This window comes from Eptatretus burgeri, chromosome 7 (assembly GCF_056783735.1).
Source record: "Eptatretus burgeri isolate ZD-2024b chromosome 7, Ebu_testis_v1, whole genome shotgun sequence".
NCBI lineage: Eukaryota > Metazoa > Chordata > Myxini > Myxiniformes > Myxinidae > Eptatretus > Eptatretus burgeri.
In genome coordinates, this window is record NC_140967.1 from 91,160,652 (window position 1) to 91,172,042 (window position 11,391).

Consider the following 11,391-nt stretch of genomic DNA (forward strand, 5'->3'; position numbering starts at 1 on the left):
CTTTCAGCCACTTACCCAATTGCCTGTATCTATTTTTCAATACCTCTGAGTGAACTTTTTTCCCCTAAATCATTTCCTCCTCGGTGAACCACAACCAACTTCTTTCTACGTAACCTGGTACGATATCATTTACCATTCCTTCAAAGTTCTGAACTCTTGCTCCTTCAAACCTACCCATAACACTATGTCGTGGTCAAAAATATTGGCACCCTTGCACTTTTTTCAAATAATGCACCGTTTCTTCCAGAAAATTGTTGAAATAAAAAAACATTTTGTTATCCACATATGTATTTCTTTGATTTTCAGTGGAACAAAACAAAAAAAAGGTGAAAAAAATTACTAAATCTTAGCTTATTCCACACAGAAATCCTAAAATGGCTCAGACAATATTATTGGCACCTTTTAAAAGTTGTTAGAAATAATTAGATTCCAAGCAGGTGATTCTCCTTTACTTTGGAATTGAACTCACCTGTGGTGAGTTGCAGGTGCCTGCAATGTAAAAATCACTCATTCAACCAGTTTAAATGGAGAAAAGGAGTCATTCTGCTATTTTGCGTCACTGTGTGTACTGCAATGAGCATGGAGAAAAAGAAAGAAAACCAGGGAATTGTCTGAGGTCTGACACCAGATTGTAGCCAAGCCAAGCATGGACAATCTCAAGGTTACAAGTCCATCTCCAGAGACCTTGATGTTCCTGTGTCCATTATACGCAATGTTATCAGGAATTTTAAGGCCCATGGCACTGCAGCCATGCAGTGCCATGATTGAAGATTGCAGCGAAGGATTGTTCGAATGCTGGAGAAAGCACCTCAATCAACTACCAGAGATTCAAGCTGACCTTCCGACACAAGGTATGACAGTTTCAACTCGCACTATCCGTCGCCAACTCGATGAAAGGGGGTTCTATGGTTGGAGACCCAGGAGCACCCCACTGCTGAGAGAGACACATAAGAAAGCCTGACTGGAGTTTGCCAAAACACACCTGAACAAGCCAAAATCATTCTGGGAGAAAGTCCTGTGGACAGATGAGGCCAAATTAGAGCTTTTTGGTAAAGCACATCATCTCTATGTTTACAGAAAACAAAATGAAGCCTTCAAAGAAAAGAACACCTTCCCTACAGTCAAACATGGAGGAGGTTCAGTGATGTATTGGGGTTGCTGTGCTGCCTCTGGCACTGGGTGCATTGAATGTGTACATGGCATCATGAAATCAGATTACCAAGGCATTTTGGAGAGCAACGTTCAACCAAGTATCAGAAAGCTGGGTCACCGTCGAAGATCATGGGTCTTTCAGCAGGACAATGACCTATTTGCCTGCAAATGCTGAGGGTGAGGTCTTTATGGGAACCTGTGTGAGGGACTTTAATTGGTTTTCCTCCATAATGAAAGAAGTTCATTCACAAGAAACATACGAAATAACTCGTCAGTTTTTATAGTGCCAAAGCTGCTGCCCAGACAGCAACTCCACTCAAATAGTAAGCAGTGTAATCCTGGTATCAAGGAACCTCAGAGACCAAACGACTTGCAATGTCATGGCAGAGGAAAGTAAGGATACTTAAGAATTGTGTCGTACCTCAATATGAAGTTTTGAGAAAGCATCCCAAATTTATTCCCAAAATTCTCTTCATTTCTGTATGGCAAACACGGGAACAAAAAAAACATAATCACTCAAAGTGACTGACTCGCCTGCAAATGTTGAGGCTGAGGTCTTTATGGGAAGCTGTGTGAGGAACTTTAATTGGTTTTCCTCTGTAATGAAAGAAGGTCAATCGCGAGAAACATGCAACAATATACCTGGTCTGTGTTTTATAGTGCAAAAGGTGCTGCCCAGACAGCAACTCCACTCAAATAGCAAGCAGTGTAATCCTGGTATCATGGAACCTCAGAGACCAGACCACTTGCTTCCCACAGTTCAAATTGGAAGTAATTTATTCAGAGTGCTGGATGTAACTCACTCTTCACAATCAATACATGGGGATCTATCATGTCTACCAACCAATTCATACCAGAAGATGGGACACCCAGTTTAACGTCAATCCAAGGGATACATGGAGCAGACAAGGATGTCTAATGTTGAGATTGAAACCCAAGCTATACAGCTAAGAAGCAAGTCCACACACCATTTGGTTGTCCTGCCAAGCCATAAAAAAATGTACACAGCCAAATAAATAAATAAATAAATAAACCATCAAGAAGTGACGTCCTTTTGCTCAACTTTAGAATATAGAAATGCAATTTGTAGTAATTGGTACTTCACTGAACTGGGATCAATGTTTGTGACAAATTGTGATGAGTCACAATCTGTTTCAGGGACTTTCCAGGCTGGGGTTGATAAAACCCAATTTGAATTGAGCTTTACAAAAGTTGAGTTCAATAAACGAATATGAAGTTTACAAACCATACTCTTCACAGGGTGTAGTTACGACCGATGCAGTTTCTTGGCAAAGGTTGTACTGTGTGGTTTGCCATTGCCATCCAGCGTTGTTTATCCATACTCTATCCTTTTAAATACCAAGTTTCAAGAAAGGAAGCAGCATAAACCATTTTTAAAGTCTTTAGTACGACTCGGCCATCGTTTGAACCGCTGACCTCCCAGACTCAGAGTGGATGCTCATTGTTGTCAAAATCATGACCCTGTTTGATGAAGAAGGCGTTGAAAAAGAGGGACGTCATTGAAAGGCAGGTGTGTTGCACCACCCTCTGCATACACAAAATTACGATATCTGTTTTTTTTTCACGTCACCATGCACTTGCAATATCATGCCAAAGTAACATACAAATACTTGTCCAGAGTAATACATCGATTGCGTCGTACCTTCATTATGAAGAAGGTTTGAGAAAGAGTCCAAAATGGACTCCCAAAATCCTTGTTGCTTCTGCGTGAACACAAACAATCATGATCAGTTAAAAGGAACGTTCTGAATTGGCCGCAAATTTGGAGAGCGTCATACTCCCACGACAATAAAATGTAGAGTATGAGTGTACAATAAGACCACACCACTTGCTATCCACTTTATAAATCTAATTCCAGGAAGTGTTGGATCCACTTGAACATTTTCTGCAACCGCTTGATTTTCCTCCACAATTCCTTGGGGTTTATCTGCATAACAACACATCAGATTACACTCACCATTGTGCAAATCAATATTTTAAAATAATAACAACAACAATAACAATACATCGCTGTACTATGCCATCTTTGTTTACTCTGACAATGTCGACTGTTTCTTTATCACCAATGATGAGGGACCAGTCTCAACAAGACTGTCATCTCCACCCACCTTGTAATCTCATCCACGACCATGAAAGTCATCTCAAGCTGATTTTTTTTACTCTTAAAGTATTTTGCTCATTGAATTTACAACATTGTAAATGTCCATTTTTGTATCAATGTAAAATTTGTCGGTTTCTTTTTGTATATGCCAAACACTGAGTGATGTTTCGTGTTCACACCTTTTACAACCTGCTTGTTATAAATTATTATATCAATATTTAACTCAGAAACTGTAATCTACTTTGTAATTGTTTTCAATGGGCCCCACACCAACTTTATTCCATTTGTGTAGATCCTGTAAATTAAACGTCAGGTCAGGTCAGATTAGATATGTGACTTGCTACAGGGACCGTGTAAATTTGTACTAACCTGTTTCATGATCAGGTTGTTGGCGATTAAACAGTCTCCACCACCAGGTTTTCAGGTGAGGAGGGTGTTTGGATATGGACACCCAGCAGGATTAAAAACAAAACCTGTCAAAGGGCAGAGGAGCTCTTTGTGAGCCAACAGTCATCCATATCAAGTGCCCAACTGTGTCTGTGGACGTCCTCTTGCAGTTGGGTTACTTTATATTAGGAGGTTGGTGGTAGGATTTGCACTCCGGCCACCGCAAAACACTTCATCGTGCAAAACATACCAAAAGCAAAGATAATTCTGAAAACCCACTCCGTGGGAATACATCCTGTGTAACTGTCCTTCGCAGGGTGGCTCATCAGATGACAGGATTAGGGCAAAGCCTTCGGGAGCCCCAATCTTTGATGATAGGAGGGAAACCACGGGGTAACCTTCCAGGGTCAGATTGCAGTCGTGTGTGTCGGAGTGATGCTGAGGTGTCGTCCACCAGACGGCGGTCTCCTTGGGTTAACCTGAGGCGGTTCCTTCTTGTGGATGCCTGGAATGTCCTATCCCTAAGAGAGGATGATCACCTGTCTCTGTTATCATCTGAGCTCAAGCATTTGGACATCCTCATTTCAGCACTCTCTGAGATTTGGAGACCGGATTTGGCGAGATCATGGCGGGTGGTTACACCGACTAATGTCTGGTCGCTCTGATGATTACCATGGCCAATGAGATGCTGTAGCTGTGTCCAATAAGCTGACTCAAATGATAATTGAAGTAACACCAGTCAACAAGCGTATTATGAAATGAAGGATTCATCACTACTTTGGTGTCATTTCCCGGGTCTCTGTAGATACACCGACTGAGGCAAGTGATCTCACTGTGAAGGACGCATTCTTTGCCATGCTCGAGTCTGTGGTTGATCAGTGTTCCAGGAAAGATACACTTCCAGTCTTGGGGGATTTCAATGCATCGATTGGAACTGATAGGGATGGTTATGAGACATGTGTTGGTCCCCATGGGTCTGGAACTGTGAACCAGAATAGCACCAAGTTCCTTGACTTTGCAAGAAGTCATGGACTAAGGGTGGCTGGTTCATGGCTTTACCACCCACAGGCTCATTGCTGGACTTGCGATTCCAACGCTGGTGGTGTGGAAAAGGAGATTGACTATGTGCTCGTTGATGGTCAATGGAGGATAATCCAAAACTGCAGAGACCACCAGAATGCTCAGTTCCTCAATATTGACTAAAGGCTTGTTGTAGCAACTCTGAAGTTGCAGCTTAAATCCAGGAGAATGGTACCATCTCAGTCGAGGCTGGATTTTGGCAATCTCAAGGATGAGAGGGCAGCTGAGGAGTTTGCGAACAGGCTGAGTGGATATTTGGGGGGTCTGGGTGCTTTGCAGAACCTGAAGAGTTGTGGCATGCCTTCAAGACCACCACCCTTGATGTTTCCGGTGGATGTCTTAGGACTCACCGCAGGGAGAAAAAGAATTTTGTCTCTCAAGAGATACTGGATACCATTGACCAGAGTCACAAGGCCAGGCTGAATGGAAGAGCTGAGCTGTTCAGGGAGTTGAGGCATAAAACTGAATGTGTGCTGAGGGTACACAGAGGCCCAGGTGCAAGGAATCTGTGAGGGGGTAGAGCATCACCTGTGGTTGTAATTCTTGTCCTGCTTACAGGGGAATTCGCGCATTGCATTCCTTCAAGCCCGTCCCTCGGTGAACCGGTTGAAATGGGGGTAAAGCTCCAGGGATTTGTGGCATCCATGCTGAACTTCTCAAGGCTGGTGGAACTGCTGTACTCGTGTCATTGCATGCAGTTCTGTGCTCTGCCTGGAACACAGGCATCAGCCCAACTGATTGGAAGAGGGGCCTTGTTGTTCCTCTCTGGAAAGGGAAGGGTGATCGCCAAGACTGCACCAACTACCGAGGGGTGAAGCTGCTCTCAGTGCCGGATAAGGTCTTTGCTCGGATAATTCTTGATAGGGTTCATCACCATCTGCTTGAGCACCAGCGTCCAGAGCAGTCAGGCTTTACACCAACGAGGTCAAAGATTAACCGCATCCTTGCTCTTCGGGTCCTCACCGAATGCAGACAAGAGTTTCAGCAGATGTTGCTTGCAGCCTATGTTAATCTTTGTAAAGCATTTGAGTCAGTGAATCGGTATGCCCTCTGGAAGATTATTGGTCTTCGTGGGGCGCCACCAAAACTGATCAATCTGATGTCTGAACTTCCTCTGGAACTGAGAGTGCTGCGAGATGTGGTGATACCATCTCTGACTTGTTTCCAGTTGCTACTGTAGTTTGTCAGGGGTGTGTACTGCCCCCCCCACACTTTTCAACACTTGTATGGACTGGATTGTGGGGAGGATGTCGGAGAGATCAAGTTGCGGTGCATGGTTTGGGAATGTCAAGATCTCTGACCTTGATTTCACAGATGATGCAGTCATCTTTGCGGAGATTCTGGATATCCTTTTGGGGGCCCTCGTGGTGCTGAATGAGGAGGCGGAGCCGCTGGGATTATGGGTTTCCTGGGTCAAAACTAAGATCTAGGCTTTCAATGACATCTTGGATGCTGCTATCCTGTCTGTACCTGTTTGTGGCGAGGATGCTGAGGTCACGGAGAGATTCACTTACCATGCCAGTGATATTCACGTCTCTGCTGGCTGTGAGCGAGAGGTCAAAAGACGTCTGGGTTGGGCCTGGGGGGTCATGGATTCACTGGATCAATAGGTGTGGCACTGCCGGTTCCTGTGTTGGAGGACGAAAGTCTGAGTCTTCAGGTCCTTGGTACTTCCAGTCTTGCTCTATGGATTTGAGACTTGAACTCTGACCAGGGATCTGAGATGGAGACCAAATTCCTTTGGAACCAGGTCTCTTCAGAGAATTATTGGCTGTCGCTGGTCGGATGTTGTGTCCAACGAGCGGTTGCTGAGAGAGACTCAAATGAGATTTGTTACCTGCATCGTCTGTGAATGTCAGATGTGGCTGTATGGACATGTAGCTCGTTTTCCTGACGCTGATCTTGCTCACCATATTCTCTCAGCGAGGGAGCCTCATGAGTGGAGGAGGCCATTGGGTCGATCCCCACGTGCCTCGTGGTTGCAGCAGGTTGATCAGCATCTCAAGGAGATGGGGATGGGCCAGGCATCTGCCTGGGGGATGGCCAGACGGAGGACCCTAGAGTACCGGCGGAAAGTGGACACAGCGACGTGCTGCTCTGGCACATGCTCCCATACCCAACCTGCCCTGACATCTCACCAGCTCCAGGACTCTAGCTCCAACGCTCAACCGCTCACTTTGTGCAAGCATAATGCTGTGAAAGGTTTTCCCCACCATCTCATTGTGCACTCTTTATCATTCTCATTGTGTGTGAATGGGATAAGTTATTGTGCTTAAGTCGTGTTGAGATTACAAAGGTGCATGACTTATAAATAGTTCTGGAGAGTATAAATGTTATTTGCCTTTTTCTGTGCATTGCTGTGAAATTGCTGTGCAAAAACACACGAGTTATTCTCATCATCGCTGAGTGGGTTGTGATTTAATTCCTTTGAGATTCACATCCCCAGCAAGTGGTAAGTTCGTGTTGTGGGTAATTTGCGGAAAATACCTCATTAAGGGGTTTTGCATCATCACGGTGGTGCATGGCATTTCCCCGGGGATGCCACTCGACCCGATATCCATGCCATGGGAAATTGCATCATAAGCTGCAGAAACTCGTTTTGTATTCTGTACGCTGTCCTGATCCAAAGATTTAGTTGGCTTTCACAGCAAATAGTGTATGGCCTCTAATCGACATTCTGCTGCAAAATTGGTGACTTTCCGGGTGGCAAGTTTTAGCCTCGAGTCCACCTCCGGTTAACCATAACAATATTAATCTCACATTTACCTTGTGATGCTTGCTGTGGGGTGTGTAGACAAACTGGGCTTGATTTTGGGAATCGGTCTCAGTCTCGAACTCTAACTCCAATTGCAGTGACCCAGTGCCATCGACCAGAACATATCTTGGCTGTGATGTAACATATGCCATACAACTTGTTAGTAAAATCCTTTCACTCTGCAGCAAAGTGGTTTTTCCAAAAAAAATCTGCAGTAAAGTGGTTGTCTATACCAAAATCATGACGTTTGTTGAAAACTTAGTCAACCAGAATCACCTTAAAGTTCAGCTCTTCTCTTATATCATGCAAGCTGTGTAGAAGGCAATGCAGATCTCTGTCTGTTGTCGGTCCTTTTGTTTGAGATATAACAAACATCTGAGCATGAGAGAAAGAGAACATATTAGTGACATAAAATATTTTACATGTGTTGGTCATGTGGTCCCAAGACCGTCCTTTTACATCCTGGCTGCTTAACATGATTAATATGGAAGAATACAACAAAAGAGTCATCAAGAGGTATTTGCAGTGAAGAAAACAAATATTAACAAAAGATGCACACCAGCAGACTAAAAGGGAGGTTGGACGTGGGCTCCCAGGATCAAGAGTTGTGTGCTCCGATCAGAATGATAAACGGGTTGATACAATTGCTTGTCGAAAAGGAACTTATTACATTTTAGAAAGAAAAGAGTTTCATTTCAGTTAAAAACTATAGCGTCCAAAGAACACTTTACCCCACACAGTCTTAAGAAAAAAAACGACATGGGAAGGGTCTTTTCAACTCTTGCTTTGTGTTTCCGAGCACAATCTATATAATACTTTTTACAAGACGCAATATTGTCCGAATCTTGATATCCCCCAAACGCTGAGAATACGAGCGGCAAATTTGATTGGTTGAGATAGTATCAATATTTGTTGAATCACAGCGAAACTGGAGGTTCAGGAGCGTTTTGGAAACAAGGTGATTTGTGTTCTCCTGTGTTCAAATATAGAATTCAATCAAAATAATATAAAAAGCTTTAAAAGCTGCAGAAAAAAAACAAACAAACGTTTTACAGAACTTTACAGCCATTGATGTTTACCTCCAGCACAATACATGACTTCTCCATGCCTGTTGTATGTGTCCTTTATGATGCCCCCTAAAAACAGTAAGTTTCCTATTTGGAATGATTTTCAATTTTGTTTGAATGCCAGACAGGCTGAAATAATGAGCTTACTCATCTGTGCATGGATGATCAGGAAGAGATGACATAAAATTTGATGTTCCTTTGTCAAAGACCTCTCTCACCCTCAGTCTCCTTCGATTACCCCTCCTCCCCCATCCTTCCCCACTCTTCAGTGGGAAATGCATCAGCAGCAGAGCCGCACTCCCAGCAATGATGCAAACCCGCAGCCACACGTCTGTAGCCACAACCAACCTCTCTCACTCCTTCAATCTCCTCTCTATTTCTCTCTCCGCACCTCACATGCCCCCCACCACCCCCGCCTCCTCACCCCGATCTCTCCTCTACCTCTTTCCCTTTCTCAAGTCCAATTCCCCAAATTCTTAATGATTTAACGAATATTAACAAGACCTAAAGTCAAACATATTGTGCACCCTTCGTAGTAAAAACGTACCTCTCTGGTCGGAATGTTCAAACCCTTTCTGATGCGTGACGAAGGTACCAGGGCAATGTCTGACAAGGGTCCCGGAATGTCTGTTTCCGATGGTGAAATCGCATGGTCTTGCCATTCAGTGTCTTTGATGACACAAACGGCTGTCTTGTCACTCTGCTGGGGAGGGAAGGATTAAATGAAGTGGCTATCAAGAAGATAAAATAATAACTTTCAAACCAATCAAATTATGCAAAGCACGTTTGTAAGGATTCACAAAATAATCATATTATTGATAAAATTTGCACATTGAGATCAAACTCAAATTGATCTTATCTGAAGCATACGGACCAACACCAGTAGAATGAGAAAAAACAGCAGCAGAATTTTGTTTGAATGCCAGACAGGCTGAAATAATGACCTTACTCATCTGTGCATGCGTGATCAGGAAGAGATGCCATACAATTTGCCAAATTCAGAGCTAAAGTACTGCTAAACTGCAGATTCATGTTCAGATTAGTGTTCTCAGGTGGTCAAAATATAAAATTCAATTGAAATTAAGATGTTCCTTTGTCAAAGACCTCTCTCAGCCTCAGTCTCCTTCAATTACCCCTCCTCCCCCATCCTTCCCCCCTCTTCAGTGGGAACTGCATCAGCAGCATAGCCGCACTCCCAGCAATGATGCAAACCCGCAGCCACACGTCTGCTGCCACAACCTACCTTTCTCACTCCTTCAATCTCCTCACCTCACACGCCCCCCCCCCACCACCACCACCACCACCTCCGCCTCCGCCTCCGCCTCCTCACCCCGATCTCTCTCCTCTACCTCTTTCACTTTCTGAAGTCCAATTCCCCAAATTCTTAATGATTTAACGAATATTAATAAGACCTAAAGTCAAACATATTTTGCACCCTTCGCAGTAAAAACGTACCTTTCTGGTCAGAATGTTTAAAACCTTTCTGATGCGTGACGAAGGTACCAGGGCAATGTCCGATAAGGGTCCCGGAATGTCTGTTTCCGATGGTGAAATCGCATGGTCTTGCCATTCGGTGTCTTTGATGACACGAACAGCTGTCTTGTCACCCTGCTGGGGAGGGGATGACTAAATGAAGTGGATATCATGAAGATAAAATAATAACTTTCAAACCAATCAAATTATGCAAAGCACGTTTGTAAGGATTCACAAAATAATCATATTGTTACGGTTGTGGAAATTCACAGAACACCATTCAGGTTCGCCAGAGGTCAGTTATTTCAATAAGTGTGTGTCCAGATTAGATTTCCCCACCGAGGTACAACGGGCTGTGCATTTTTGAGTTAGCCGTTATTCTGTTCTATCTTTTATTTCAAACAAACAGCATCTCTTCAATGACACCACTACAACCATGCCACCTCCACCACCACAACAGCACCTCAACAACCACGCCATCCCCACCACAGCGCCAACTACACTACAGCCACGCCACCTCCACCACCACAACAGCATCTCAACAACCAGGCCATCCCCACCCCAGCGCCAACCACACTACAACCATGCCACCTCCAACACCACATCTCAACAACCACATTACAACCATGCCACCTCCACCACCACAACAGCATCTCAACAACTCCCACCCCAATATTCTGGAACGGGTAAACAGAAGTGACGGTTGTGGCGGGTCCCTCAGAACGGCATAAAAAAAAAGAATTACGGTTATCATACCAAAAGAGCCAAGCCGAACTCTCCTGGAATTTTCCCCCGCGCACCGAGAAGGGAGGGGCAAAACGCCCGGACGGCGATAAAAAGGCGCGTTTCGATGCCGAGAGTCTCTCTCCTTGGTCTCCTTGGCGAGTTGGAGGCGTCGTTGGAGTCGAGAGTTGAGTTGGGAGCTGGTGGAGTCCAGTCGAGTGCGGGCAGAGACATCGAGGGTCACCCAGAGGGTGGCAGGTCGCCTGCTCGGTCTCTCGGAGCCCCTGTGGTCATCCTGGCTCAGAGCCATCATAAAGGCTTATGAGCCCGGTGCTTTTCTTTCTTTCTTTCTTGGGGTTTTTTGCATGAAAGTCTGTGGCGCCTTGTCTACCAAGTCGTGAATTGACAAAGTGCATGGTAAATAGACAACGGCTGTAGGTCTTTTTGCTCGTGTCTTGTCCCCTACCCCCATTCATTGCCTTGCTTGCATATGTGCAATTGGAAATAAATGTCCCCTTTGTTGAATATTCACCCGCTCGTTGCATCCCTTCCTCCATTGAACTCCCGTAATTGCGTTCGGAATATTAGCTGGTTTTTAACACCGATAAGATAATCGGGTCCGATGGGGCCTG

The 11,391-nt window shown here is 44.5% G+C and overlaps 1 protein-coding gene across 1 annotated transcript; it reads right to left on the reverse strand.

The window, feature by feature from the left end:
* Positions 1–1,598: 1,598 nt before the first annotated feature.
* On the reverse strand, positions 1,599–11,069 carry LOC147023783 (uncharacterized). The gene is made up of 8 exons (XM_085890358.1): positions 11,004–11,069; positions 10,019–10,174; positions 9,111–9,266; positions 7,773–7,871; positions 7,508–7,627; positions 2,999–3,100; positions 2,816–2,876; positions 1,599–2,700 (listed from the first exon to the last, which is right to left on the reverse strand). The coding sequence occupies exons 1-6, from the start codon at positions 11,067–11,069 to the stop codon at positions 3,014–3,016; spliced, it is 684 nt and encodes a 227-aa protein (XP_085746484.1). The 3' UTR covers positions 1,599–2,700; positions 2,816–2,876; positions 2,999–3,013.
* Between the last annotated feature and the right edge of the window lie 322 nt (positions 11,070–11,391).